Source organism: Cupressus sempervirens, chromosome 6 (assembly GCF_028749045.1).
Source record: "Cupressus sempervirens isolate cs-2001-9-10 chromosome 6, ASM2874904v1, whole genome shotgun sequence".
In the NCBI taxonomy this organism is placed as follows: Eukaryota; Viridiplantae; Streptophyta; class Pinopsida; order Cupressales; family Cupressaceae; genus Cupressus; species Cupressus sempervirens.
This window is the reverse complement of record NC_143123.1, coordinates 698,870,522-698,885,286: the sequence shown is the minus strand read 5'-3', so window position 1 is coordinate 698,885,286 and position 14,765 is coordinate 698,870,522. Positions and strand designations below refer to the sequence as shown.

Here is a 14,765-nt window from a genome sequence, read left to right as displayed (position 1 = left end):
CTACCAAATAAATTTCCATGCGTTTGGAAGAACACTATACTTTTCACCCTCAGCTTAATTTTGTGAATGGCAGTCATATCCCCAAAAAACAATTTTATTTTATTTTAAACCCTACGTTATGCAAGCACACCAACCTCTTTAAAATGAATTTTCACATCTCGCTTCTGGGAAATTGGAAACTTTGAGTTGGGAGTGAGGTTTCTCTTTCTGGGGTGTTTCCGGCTGAGCATAATTTCCTTACTACTTGAGCGCTAGATAGTAAATTATATTGGGAGTGATGGACGAAACCAATAAAAAGTTCTGCATCTGTGTATTTATAGTGTGTATCCAACTGAAAACTCACGGCTCTGCAGTCAAAGGTGGACACTCTCTTGGGCGAATCGATGACTAGAAATCAGACAATAATTTCGAGAAATGGCACATCTGAATTGGGATTTTTCAGCCCAGATGGTACGAGTAACTGGTATATTGGCATCTGGAATGCCAATATAACAGAGAATACGATTGTTTGGGTGGCCAACAGGGAGACTCCTGCGAGAGAAAGTTCTGGCGTTTTGAAGCTTTCAGGAGGAGGTGATCTTGGACTGTTTGACGCAATGGGTGCATCTCTTTGGTCTGCCAATGTGACCAAAAGGCTGTTTTACTAGATTCTGGCAATTTTGTGATGTGCAGTGATGCCAACAAATCTAAAGCTGTTTGGCAGAGTTTTGACTATCCCGTCGACACCTTGTTGCCAGGGATGAGCTTCGGTGGGCAGCAAAAGCTCGTCTATTGGAAAAGCCCAGTAGATCCTTCTCCTGGGATTTTCTCTTGTCAAGCAGACCCATCTGGAACCAAACAAACGGAGAAATATGGAACTTGGGATGGCAAGTCTTTCAGTGAAATCCCATGGATGATAAACCAAGTCTACTTCTACAATGTCGGCGTTGAAAGCACTCACTCTGGCTGTTATGTCAAGTATACATTGAATGGTACCAAGAATATGCTCTCACGTTTCGTCCTAACAAAGTCTGGAGGAATGCAAGCATATGATCTGCTTGATGACGGTAAATAGAATATGTTCTGGTCTCGACCAGCAGAACCCTGTTCCATATATGGTCTCTGCGGCGCCTACGGAATCTGTAACTCCAACAATTTTCAGTTCTGCAGCTGCGTACAAGGCTTAGCCCCAAAAGACACTCGCGCTTGGGATTTGCGAGAGTCGTGATCGAGTGGCTGTGTTCGACAGAGCCCCTTAAACTGCCATGCCAAAAATGGAAGCACCTACGGATTACAAGATCCGAACAACAGTTTGGCTGCTGCTGAATCCGCATCGTCACACCCTACAATGACGAAGAAACATTGCCAGAAAGCCTGCCTCCTCAACTGCTCTTGCACTGCGTTTGCTTTCAGTCCGCCTTCAGGGCCCTGCCAAATCTAGTCAGGCGATATTTTGAACTTGCGTACCTCTCTTCCATCAAAAACCAATGCAAATATTTTTATTCGAGTAGCTGCCTCTGTAAACGCTACGATCGATGGAGAGTCATGCAGATTCCTCGATTTCTCTTCTAAGAATGTTTAGCTACATTGAGTTGAAGATTGCAACTAGGAATTTCAGGACAAAGCTGGGGAGCGGAGGATTTGGCACGGTGTACAAAGGACGTCTGGTAGACTGTACACTTGTGGCGGTAAAGAAGATGAACAGTGTACAGAGACAAGATGAGAAGCAATTCCGAGCAGAAATCAGCTCTCTATAACTAATTTATCATTCTTAGTCAGGCTCCGAGGCTTTTATGCAGAAGGCAAGAGAAGGTATTTGATTTATGATTTCATGTGTAATGGCTCTCTTAGTTCCTTACTCTTCTCAAATAAATCTAAAGGTAAACATAAGGTACTCGACTGGAAGACTCGATTTGAGATCGCGTTAGGCATAGCAAGAGGATTACTTTATCTCCATGAAGAATGCAGAGATTGTATCATTCACTGCGAAGTTAAGCCCGAAAATATTCTTCTCGACAATAATTTTTTGACTAGAAGTTGGCAGATTTTGGACTGGCAAAGCTTGTGGGTAGAGATTTCAGCCGTGTTCTCACTACAACAAGAGGAACGAGAGGATACTTGGCTCCAGAGTGGATCTCTGGTCTTCCCATTACTCCCAAGGTTGATGTGTACAGTTTTGGTATGATGCTTTTGGAAATCATTTTTGGCCGAAGAAATTTGGATTTAAGCATTCAAGACTCAACTAAGTATTACTTTCCCTCATGGGCTGCCTCACAAATTTTCAACGGCAACACAATTAATATTGTGGAGGCAGGAACTGCAGAGGAAACTGACAGTGAAGAGGTGAGAAGAACAATTATTGCCGGGTTGTTATGCATTGAAAAGTATGAGGGAGTGAGGCCGAACATAAGGCAAGTGGTGCTAACGCTGGAAGGGAAGTTGCAGCCACAAATTTCACAAATTCAGTACTATGTGCTTATGGATAATCCAATAGACCAAAAAAACACTAGTAGCAGTGGCGATATATGACGTAAATAGATTTCAATAGTTGTGAAAGACACGAAAATTAGACTTGCAGTGTTTTATGCACATGGATTGTGGTTGCCTCTTGGTATCAACATGGAAAATGCTTGACCTTCCCAATTCTATTGTATAGTTTAGATTTTTGAAGATCTGAAAGATTAATCATTGACTATTTTTAAGCCAATAGGCTTATTTCTATTGGGCTTGCCGCCTTAATGTTGTGACATTCTGGTGTTGTGGGAAATCATAAAATAAAATCCGGTCATTAACAACAATCTGTAGAAAGGTCCAAAAGACATAATCAAATTTAGGATTTCTAAATCGGCTTAAATATTGTATGTCATGCAAAGATTAGTTTTAAAGCCCTTCTTGTCTAGTACGACCATGAATGGAGCTCCTTCCTCCAAATCTTCACAATACCATTTTCCAAATTATAATTGAATAATGCAAGAAATTAGTGAAACATGTAAGGTATCACAATGGAAACTCTCAAGGGAATTCGCTCTCCTTTCCTTTGCCAAATTTCTTAATGTTTGTTTTGTTATATTATTGATCCCAGGAACTAAAGTTATTAATGCTCTATTTCTCATTAGTTCTGCTTAGGTAATTGTGCACGTTCTTCAGTCTTCATTTTAACCTATAGTTGGCATGAAAAAATTCATTATACGCAATTTAGAGCATTTTAATTTCTCTTTCTTCATTGGGCATGTTGCTTTTTCTCGGTGGTCTTTTTGTTTTTTAGCCTCAAAAATTGATCAAAAATAGAGTTAGGATAACTAGCAGGGACAAGAGATGTGTCTTTCTCTAGAAATTTTATGTGTCTTGTTACATGAGCCTCACGTGACTCACTCAAATAACAGGCTGCTACAGATGAGGCTATTACAGATGGCTAATGTCTTTTAGCATGCAACATTTTATCTTTGTTCATCCATATCTGGTGAAACTTGTCAAATTCAACTGAAAAGACAAGAAGAAATTTATACCTAGCAAAAAATATTTCTAGAATTTGTCGCTGGACTAACCAAACATTAACATGGCTTTGCTGCAACAATACTAGTTAGGGTTGAGGAATTTCATGTGTTCATTAGACAATCACAAGTTTTATCTAATCCGATATGTAAATTATTACTCGCTAAACTGGTTTCTCTATGACTTGTTTGTCGTATCTTAAATTGTGTTATTTTAATATGGAGATTTAGATCTTCATTTCTTTTTTGCAAAAATTGCTTGGTGTGGATTATCAAAGCTTGTATTAAAGGATTCTTTGCATTTGGTGAGATATTTTAAAGATTGATGACAACTGAGACTTTTTTCCTTGCACAAATTCATGTTTCTAGAGAATTTCTGTTGATTTTTATTTTTTTATATGCAACTTCATATAATTTTTTATTTTATTTTTGCTTATGTTGAGTATTTGATGGAACCATTTTTGCTGAATTTTGACTTCACGCTTAGTTAATTTTCTATGGGTTGGTGATTTGTTATTGAATTTTCTTTTTCTACCTAAAATTTCGTTGATGTTGCAGTCTTTTTTATATTGACCTCTATATCAAGTACTTTTGGATTGTTTTGAATGAGTTTAATCCACAAGTAGTTTTTATTGAAACTTTAGTTGATTTTGGAACTATTTTTAAAAGTGAATGTTTGAATTGACTGAAGAAACTTTGAGCAATTTGTAAGATGAAAAGGAATCACTAAAATTGGTGCATGGGAAAATGGCTATGAAAAAGTGAAAAAAGTGTCATAATTGAATTTAAGCAATGTAAAATTTAGAAATGTGCATGTTTACCTTATAGATTTCATTAGGAAGTTGACAATACCAATTGTTCTCCAAACATCTGTGAAATGGCCCCAATTGAATAGTTACATAAAACTTGTGAAAATTGTATTCAGCTATCTTTGCTACAAATTTCAAATGTATAGATGACATATATATCAATATTATTCTTTCTTGGTTTCCCTTCACATCCAATCTCAATTCATGTTATATTAAGACCAAACTTCAAACTTGGAGGGCTTTGCAAGTTGACATGTGCTCCCAAAAGGATAGCGTTGCAGGCAGGGTTGTATAGAGGACTGTTTGCTATTTTGCTGGGCTCTATTGTTCTATACTGCTCATCATCCCTAATTCTATTTTTTCTTTCCAGATATTTGTAAAACTAGAAACGTCGAACAAATGGGTTGCCATTACTTTTCGGCACAAAGTTTGGATTGTAAAAGCCATCAAAATTTTGATGTGGCCTCATTGCCCTTGTTTTCTATTTGGATCTTCTGATTCATGCCTAGTCAATTGTATAATCTATAATTAGTTGATTGGAGAGAGAGAACAACATAATTTTTTTTGGGCATGATTATTTGTGAGTTGTCCAAACATAGGTAATTTTTCTCTGTTTAGAAGGTGGTGACCAACATATTTTTTTATACATGATTATTTGTGAGTTGTCCAAATAGAGATAACTTTTCTTTGTTTAGAAGGTGGGGATTAATGCTTTTGACTTGCTATTACACGTTTATTGTTGCATTGGGACCTGAAAAAATTGCAAAACAAGCCCATTTATACCATAGACTGAGATAAATTCCTATTTAATCAAATTTCTAGATTTCAATTATTTTTTATCAGCTTTCAATTTTCCTAGTAGTATTTTTAATTTTATATTGAGAAAATTTGATGAAAAATAGAAAGATGAAATCTTTCTTAAAAGTGGGTGTGTCATGTTCAAGGAACGTTAGGGTTTTTGTTGACAGTTTAAAAGAGAAGATAGAATTTTTAGCATTTTTTGATGTTACTAGTAGATTATGTATATATTATATTTTATTAAAGGGCTTGACTAGACACTTGGAAATGTTAAAACAATACTAGTACCTCACATGTGCTTTCAAATTTGGCATGCATTTTTGATAGAGTTAGCCACATAAGTGTGTTTCTAACATGTCAGATAGACAGTAGCTTGTAGGATACAATAATATATTTAGTAGGACTGGTATTTTCTTCAACATATTGCATAGATAATATCTTGTCCATGTTCCCACATTTTACTTACATGTCTAGCATGGTAATTTAAATGATAATATGGCAATGCCCTACAACAATTTTATGGATAATATCTAGGTGCTAGGACACATATAATTTTTTTTTCCTTTATCTTGACACCTTTCTCCTCACAATTTTCGGTCCCAGAGGTAACTGCTCTTGCTAAGAGGGTTGCATTTCTTGAATATGAGTTGTCTTATTACAAATAACTTAAATCTCATTTTAATCCTATTAAAGAATTCTAAAAATTGTATTTTATCTATTTATCTTTTTTATGTTGCTAATATTTAGTTGTGAAGCTTTTCTTAGGAAAAAAGTCGGTGAAATTTGATTCTTACAAGAACAATTAGCAAGAATTCATCAGCTTTATGTTAGCAATCTTAGCAATGATCATTTTCGATAATAATTAAAATATAAGTTTGATAAACTTTTTTGATCTATATCTATAAAGGCTTATACAATTTAATATTTTAATATAGATTTTTAAAGAAAATTTATAGGAAAACAAATGGAATGTCATTGAATAAAATAGTAAATATTTTTAAATAAAGAATAGATTGTGTATATAGGGATAGTCTAATTAAATTCAATTGTTGAACGTGCATTGTAATTTTAAGGAAGATTTTATCAAAGTTTACAAAAATATTTGGAATAAGTATATAAGAATATAAGAATCCTACAGTCATTTATTATTAAAATTTATTTTTCAATTGTTATTTTTGAAATAGATTGTGTAAGGATTTTTCCTTCAAATTTTACATCACATTGTATGATCCAGCATTCTTTCCTTTTATTTCTCTTTCATTCAGATGATAGATATGGAAGTATGATCTGAAAAAATATTTACATAATCATTTCTAAAAATAGCTTACCACTATTATTAAAATTCATTTCAAATAAAAATTTAAAGTATAATAAATCAAATAACAAAAGATTAACACTTTACGTAGCAAAAAGAAAAAAACTATTTAATGCGAATGGTGTGGACTAAGAAGTCATGTGAAATGTCCCTTTACTAATTTTGTATGATATTTCACACCTCTAATCAGATTTTCAAGATCAAACAACTAGTATCACAAAGATCCACCAAATTTCTCAAGAAACCCCAAATCGGGTATGCCAAAAATAGTGCCAAAAGCTTCACAGCTTCACCTATTATTAATAAATCTGAAAGTGGACATTTTTACAGAAATTTGAGCAGCATAACAGGCTTAAGCAGAACTTTTCCCTTGATTTCACCCATCGTTAGTTATGGAATGAACCTCCTCAAGCCTTAAAATGTACTTAAAAATAAATGCTAAGGTGGATATTTTCGTCAAAGATAAATGCCACTTCCAAGAGGCCTTGGATTTAGAAATTAACTCCCCAGTTTTCCAAACATGTGAGCTGCAGATTCATACCAAAGAGCTAGGAATGCACTACGCTCTCACATTTAATAATCTGAAAGTAATGCTTTAAATTTTGTGGCCGGGAAACAACTATGTTGGTTCATAGTTAGGTGGGAAAGGGTTTGGAGAAACATTTTTGGGCAGACAAGTCCAGTAAAGCAGTCGTCGCAGAAGCAGCTCCCCGGGATTAAGTCAGTCGTCGTAGTCATGCTGCTCCGTGGCTAAGCCAGTCATACAAGTCTACGTGTGGATAAGTCAGGTGTCGTAGTCCACAAAGTAAAATTTATTTCTCGTGTTTCATGGAAAACGGTTCTAAAAAATATAGCCAAGCCAAATTTTAATGTAAATGTATAAGTCAATTGTAATAGTATGAAAAGTTTAATTATTCTATCATAGGTATGTTGGAGATATGTAGGAGGTTTAAACTTCTACTTTCAAGGAAGAAGAGATAACGTGAAGATTTATTTTTGTTATGTGAATATTTGAAATCTTTTCCTAAATTGTATTTAGGAGTTCTTATTTTTCAGTAAGCGGATGAAAATGAGATGGGAACAAAATTTGTCTCAGATTGTTATTTGCCATTTAGTAACCATTTATGTTTAAATTTTCAGTAAAAATAAAATTAGAAGGAAACTAATTTTTTTAACTTGTTTTTATTGTTGCACGACATAGATATGTATTAATGAGAGGACCAACATCTTTCAATTTTAGAGATTAAACTTTTAATCCGAAATTGACTACAAGATTGCTAGGACCAACAACTTTGAAATATTCCTAAACAAAATCCATAATCTCGAACTCTATTTTTTAGGAAGTGGCCATCAATGAGACCTCACCTTAAGTCATGGAGACGAGCAACAAGGAGTTAAAATACAAAGACAAGCATGGGCCTTATCTAATATGCACGAGATGAGGGATTCATAGTTTAGTGTTAAAGTATCTAAATACTTACACCACCAACTCTTAAACTATATGCAAGGACATTTTTTTCAACGCTCATCATTTGTTATATAAATTGTACTAGTAGTTATGTGCTTATATGCATGTGATGAGGAGGAGCCAATAGGTTTTATTTATCAACAAGTTGGTAGAAATGGCTGCTAAGCACATAGGAGAAGGGAAATTTGATATCAAATACAATATAGGTGTGTAAATCCTAATGAGCCTTTGACAAGCTTAATAAAGTGTGTGAAACTATTGTTGACATGAGGTATTGAAATTTGGTTAGACAATGATTCTCTTTCTATGCTTTTTCTTTTCTTTTTGCAATTTGTGGGCCATCCTTTCTAGGTAGATCAATGTAACTTGGGATCTTTGACAAGATTAGGTATTATATTGGAAGTGGCCTTTATAGATTCTGACCAAGGAGAAAACAGTGATATTGTAACTTGATATTTGATCTATTTGAAATACTATAATTTTTTTGTATTGTTGAATGATATATTAAATAAATTCCCTCAATCAATATTTTAAAGTAATCTAATAATTATCCTTATGAATGCTTTGAGAATCTTTATTAATAATATATGAGGTTGATTAGGGTTTACAAATCTATTCTTGTGTTACTCATAATTGCATTTTTCATGTGCTTCTCTTTCCTTATTTCTGCTTTTTTTTTTTTTGAATACCTTTACCGTTGAGTTGTTTGTTTTTGTCCTATTTAAATTGTACACCGAGTCATTATCTTATAGATGGAACGATGACTTTATTTATTTTATTAAAATAAATAAGAAGTCTACGTGTGTTACTTGACAAAGGATTATAAATGATGTTAAGTGTTATTTGAATTAAATATATGTTTTGGATAAAGCTATTTTTAATCTAATGATAAAATTATATGAAATTATTATTTATAAATAATAATATGACTTATTCTAATGTAAATAAAGCATTTAATAATTACTATAATATTTTAGTAAATAATCAATTTAGTGTTTTCAAAATATTTTTTTATTATATTTATCTTTTATTAATATAATAATAAATGTTAAATAATTTTTGAAGAAATATACTTAAAGTATCTAATAATGATTTTTTTTTGATGTTAAGTTGTATTTAGGTAAGAATTAGTTTTATTTACTTAAATGTAATAGCTAAAACTTTTAGTAAATAAATAGAATTTAAATAATTGACAAAAATCTATCTAAACTAAGAGTGTTTATTATGCCAAGGTCTATATTTTATTAGATATCATTAATTAATATTCTATCAAATTGATAGTTATTTTTTAGTGGATATTATGTATATTTTTTTCAGTATTAATTTTAATTTTTCGTAATTATTTAACTTAACATTGATAAAAAGATTTTAAAAAAATTAATGTTATAAATATTTTTATTGGCTATTATTTTTTATAAAAGAGTTATAAATAATGATGAAAAAATATATAAAGAATACAAACTAGAATATTAAATACAAAAGAAGTCACTTATTTCAAATGTAACAATATTAAATAACTTATTTTTCCTTCTTAAAATTGATTTTTGAGATAAAATTAGTAAAATAATTTTTTTTTAAATCAGTTAAAAATATTATAAAGATTTAAATAAATAGAAATGATTATTTTTTAAAAAATAATAATTTTAAATGAATTATTTAAGATTTTTTTTTTCTTAAATATCAATCATAAAATGGTCAACTTACATTACATTTTAATTTTTTTACTATTATAAATTTTTTATATATATTTACATTTGATAATTAAATATTAATTAAATGAGAAAATATCTTTTTGTAATTATAAATTTTAATGAGTAAAATTTATGAATTATATGGTCCAATATTGATTATGAAAAGTTAAAATATTATTAAAAGTAAAAGTAAAAATAAAAATAACAAAAATATATTTTAAATAGTCAATATTATAAAACTAATTAAATTCACCTAGTAAAGGAAGAACATTAGTAATGACAATTAGATTGAACAATGATCCTAATAGTTAAATACTTGAAGATTATTTTGTGATTGGGATTATGTTGGTTTTTGACTCACTTTGTGTCTTTAGTCTGGAATATTCACTATAAAAGGTATTAATAGTTGATTTCTCTCTTTCAAACTATTCCCAAGAAACCAACAATTCTCAAAGTTCTCATGACTTTAGTAGTACAATAATCATAAGCTACCTAACTAAATGTTGGCTTCCATTCTTCCTACACTTCCAACATCTACTCTCAAGCACCCAAGGGTTCTTGTGGTTCTAGAATGTTACAAGCACAACAATGATAATTAGAACAAACCAAGATAAAAATACTCTTTCAACACACACTAAAGTTACTTGACCATTTTCTCATTGCTAATTTGTAAGCACAAATCTAATAGAAGGAAAAGTTCTAAAACCATATGTAAGTTTTTCTTTAAAATTTATATGTAATATGCTGTACAAACTGAGGTAGCTAAATTGTTTTCCACAAATGCAACTATAAATATAATAAAACTACTCAAAAAAATCTTGGTTATATATGTAATATAATAAACTAATAGATTGTTACTTTCTTTCAAAAACTATTCCCAAACAACCAACGATCCTCATGGTTCCTATAACATTATGAGTACAACAATGATAAGCTACACTACTAAATAATGGACCTTACATTATAAGCATTAATGTAGTACTTGTACGAGATCTTTCATATTCACAATTACATTCTTTGCTTCAAATTTTTTGTGTAAGAAATCTATAACTTGATTAATTCATAAAAGTTTGTTACCAAAAATTCTCATTATTGACCTTGCTAATCCCAGTTGACAACAACAAGTATTTTATATTTTAGTGCCTTTGTATCATATATGTATGTGGCATCACAAAAGTAATACAAATAATTTTATATATCATTTTTATGGAGTTGAGAGTATTTCAATAGTTGATTTGGACATTACTTTATAACTATACTACTAGTCCAAGTTCCAAGGGTCTAATGATTGCTTAAAGTGCTTCTCTAACATGTGTTCAATTGTTATTGTATTTGCCATAGCAATATACTATTGCAATCACTTCTATTTAACAGTGATTAATCTTTTTCCTTCCAACCAATTATGTTTAAATATTTTAATTTTGATTTTTGATTTTTTATTTTTCTAAGGTATATATGTGATATTTTTAGTTTTTAAACCAATAAAACTATTTTACTTGCAATTGATTGGCTTAGATATTTGGGTCTTATAGGAGGAAATTTACAGGAAGTATCCCTATTCTAAGGCTATATTTTTTGATGCACAAATATATAAACATATGAAGGTGTGTGTGTGTGTTTGTTTATATATATATATATATATATATACTTTAAATAAAATTGAACAAAATATTAATACACTAAGATACAACTATTCTTTATTTTTAATATACAACTATGCTATAAATATATTATTTAATAATATATAAATTTGAAATAGTTTTTTTTAAAAAAAAGTAAAATTAAATTATTTTTGATGATAACCATTTTATTCTACTTAATTAAACCATTATGTCTTACAAAAAATACAAGCAACTACATCGCACTTGTTTCATAAATAATCTGCACAACTAATTATATTAAACAAGTAGTTAACTAAATAAATTTGTAGTCTTTCATAGATGGTTTACATACAGTGCTTGTAAATTTATATTTCTAAAATTATACATCAAGAGTTTTCCTCTACAAATAGGTTGACTTGTTGATGTTCATTTTATTATTGAAACTTAAAGACCTCTTTAAAAATTATTAAACCACCCAAACTTAAATTTAAGTCCAAGGCAAATAGTAAGTCAGGATCGACAAATTAAGCAAACACACATTCCTCTATGAGGGCTCCCAACTACCAGCTTCTTTTGTGTTATTTTTTAAATGTGCTAATTTTGTCTCCAAAAATAGAAGAAACTAAAACATGATTAAAACTACCATGGCATGTTGGAAACTAAAGATTCAAACATTTAGAAGAGTGTTATGTCTAAACAAGGCTATCTAAAACTCTAAAGATACTTATCTACATTATTTGTTTTTAATATTATATCTAATTTACAACTTTATAACTACCAAATATATTAAAATTTAATATCCATGAAATTACTAAATATAGTCTCATTCACACAATAAAAAATGAAATAAAAGTTTAAAGAAGAAAAGGGCAACAGGCATGTGCTTGATCAAACTGAACTATTATAAAATCTACAAAAAAATCTTAGTTAAATAATTTCTCTTGAGATGATGGTTCACCTTTGTCAATATTGAAAAGATGATTCTACAAGCATGACAAGAACAAAGAGCATACAAAATAGTTGATAAAGATGATGTTTATGATGTATATTTTGTTGATAAATAAGTGACAAACAATCGTAGAAGAGTAGATAATAAAATTGAGATTCTATATGGCCAAGGGGTGGCCTATTGTTGGAGTTGAAAGAAAAAAATTATAGGGTCTGAGAATGATCAGAAGGAAAGTTGCATTGTTCAAAGACACACAGATACGGAATTTGTAGCTCCTAAATCAGTGCATTCATTTGTTATTTCATCAAACATAAAAAATAGAATGGGACTGCTCATGGTCAGCCTAACTCTCACCCTTGGCATCATGGGAGGGCACTTGTTTCTTCCACTTATATATTTCCAATTTAGGGAACAATTTTTTCATGAAGTATTTTATTTTACATATCTAGTAGTCAACAAAGGATTTCACATTTAGATAGAAGCTTGCACGAGATTCTTGGTCTACTTTGTCTTGTTAAAACGATCAGGGGCCAATGTATTCTTATATAATTAGATTTTTTTTCTTGGATTAATCTTAGAAGATCAAGTCATTATTACAACCAAGGCCATCTCCACCCTATTGCCAACTCCCGTAAGTCACCCTAGAACTTTCTGTAAACTATTAAGAAACCAACATAATAAATGTTGACAATATGATTGTCATCAAGCATGACTTTCAAGAACCACCATTTCCTTGCTCTGTTGTCGTCACCTTTTTTTTTTGCCTCCAAAACATTTTTGGTATTAGACATCACCAAATTGGTGAATGTCTCAACTATAATAGCCTATTGGCTCACAAGGTATGCATGTTAGACAATAAACAAATAGTACTTTGGACAAATATTTTAATAGAAAGTTGGGAATTTAACATAAAGAGAAAATACAAGAGGGGTCTACAATTGAGAACATGCTAAGTCAAAGCTTAGTGTGTTATGTGTAAGACTAGTTTACTTATTTCACACTGAAATACCATGACTAATTTTAATTTCAATGGAATTATTTGCTTGTTTCAAACTTCTTGTCAAGGTCCACCACTCTTTTGAAATAAATCTCATTAAATATTTTACCTCATATTTTTCAAATATGCTAGTAGCTATATGCCATATTCAACAAGAGCTCTGTAGAGCTAGAGTCCCACCTAATGAATAAATAGATTTTGAAATTTGTCAAGTGTTCAAGTAATATTTTAATCCAAATTAAGCTTCTCATAATTGAAAATAATTAAATTTTTGATAAAATCATAAGATAAAAAAAAGTAAGTTCTTTTTTTTTTTAAAAATGAATAGAATATTAATACATATGCTTTATAAAATGAAGACACTATGAATGATGCAAGTATTCAATAAATAAAAAAACCAATTAAATTACTTGGAGTTCGTAAATAAAAATGCCTATAAAATTTTGCCCACATAAGCATCTTCCAAAGATTTAGGCAGATCAAAGTGGTATCATGTAACATGCGGTTGGATGCCTAAGAGTTGAAACAAAAGAATGAATGTCAAGATTTCCACTTACATCAAATGTTTATACACAAAAGTATATGGATTGGGTCTAGTCATGCCATACAAAATGATATAGTTAAATCCCAATAGTATCACACTATAGTATTTAAAATGAAATACATAGAAATAGAAATAATTTAAAAAATAAAAATAAAAAAATAGTAGAAATAAATAAATAAATGTGACTTTTCTATAAATGACTATAAATTTATCCCTCCACATGGCCAATGGTAAACAAACAACTTTAGAAAATAGAGTAAATCTATTTTACCCTCTATCACACATATAGGGCACTCTTAAAGGTTTACCACGTATAATGCTAATCACAAGGTCAAAGGAAAATTCTCAAAAAATAGACTTTCTGCAATACCCGATTATCCATCTACTACTGCTTTGATCAATTAAATTTGCATTCGAGCTTAAAAGAATGTTAAAGAAATGTGTGTACAAAATCTATTCAAAGATTCAAAGGGAGATATAGTGAATCTAACATGGTGGAGATTGGGGACTTAATTTTTAGATGTAAAGTCCTCATTGTCATGCAATTGAACTTAGCCAATTTCCTAAAGATATCAAGTTTTTGATTCTTAAAGACATTTTATTGCTACACTATTCAAAATGTGGATGACGCCATGCTTGAATGATTCAAGACCATGTGGCCACAGCTTCAAAATTTGGTAGGTCATATTTATTTTAAGTTGAGAAACTTTAATATGCGCTCTTCCAATCTCATGCACCTAAACATAGGCTATCTGAGCCATAATGACAGAAACAAGCCTCATGGATGTTGAGCAATACACTAGGCTTAAATTACTACATGAAATTTCAAAAGGAGAATTAGTTAATAAAATCGGTCTTCAAAATTATAATCGAGGCAATGTTGTAAACCAAGAATTCCTAGAATAAGGGTTCTTAATAGGTTTCTAGCACTAGAAGAGTTGGTAATCCATGGCTTATGTTTCCAGGTAAATTGTTGTACATTGAGCTAAATATTTGTAGAATAATATTTATTTCTTTCAAATTCTTGTATAAATTTGATGACAATGGCATTGCTTCTTTTAAATTCTTGCATATGAATGAACATATATTATGATTGATGTAGGAGATGATTCTAAATGAGATT

The 14,765-nt window shown here is 30.7% G+C and overlaps 2 protein-coding genes across 2 annotated transcripts; both read left to right on the top strand.

Annotated features, from left to right (window-relative positions):
- Nucleotides 1-383: 383 nt before the first annotated feature.
- On the top strand, nucleotides 384-1,420 carry LOC149554154 (S-locus-specific glycoprotein S13-like). Its single transcript, XM_089790448.1, has 4 exons — nucleotides 384-613; nucleotides 673-957; nucleotides 1,055-1,121; nucleotides 1,229-1,420. The coding sequence occupies exons 1-4, from the start codon at nucleotides 384-386 to the stop codon at nucleotides 1,418-1,420; spliced, it is 774 nt and encodes a 257-aa protein (XP_089646574.1).
- A 94-nt stretch (nucleotides 1,421-1,514) lies between these two features.
- On the top strand, nucleotides 1,515-2,508 carry LOC149554153 (G-type lectin S-receptor-like serine/threonine-protein kinase SD2-2). The gene is made up of 3 exons (XM_089790447.1): nucleotides 1,515-1,667; nucleotides 1,759-1,791; nucleotides 2,014-2,508. The coding sequence occupies exons 1-3, from the start codon at nucleotides 1,515-1,517 to the stop codon at nucleotides 2,506-2,508; spliced, it is 681 nt and encodes a 226-aa protein (XP_089646573.1).
- Nucleotides 2,509-14,765: the final 12,257 nt, after the last annotated feature.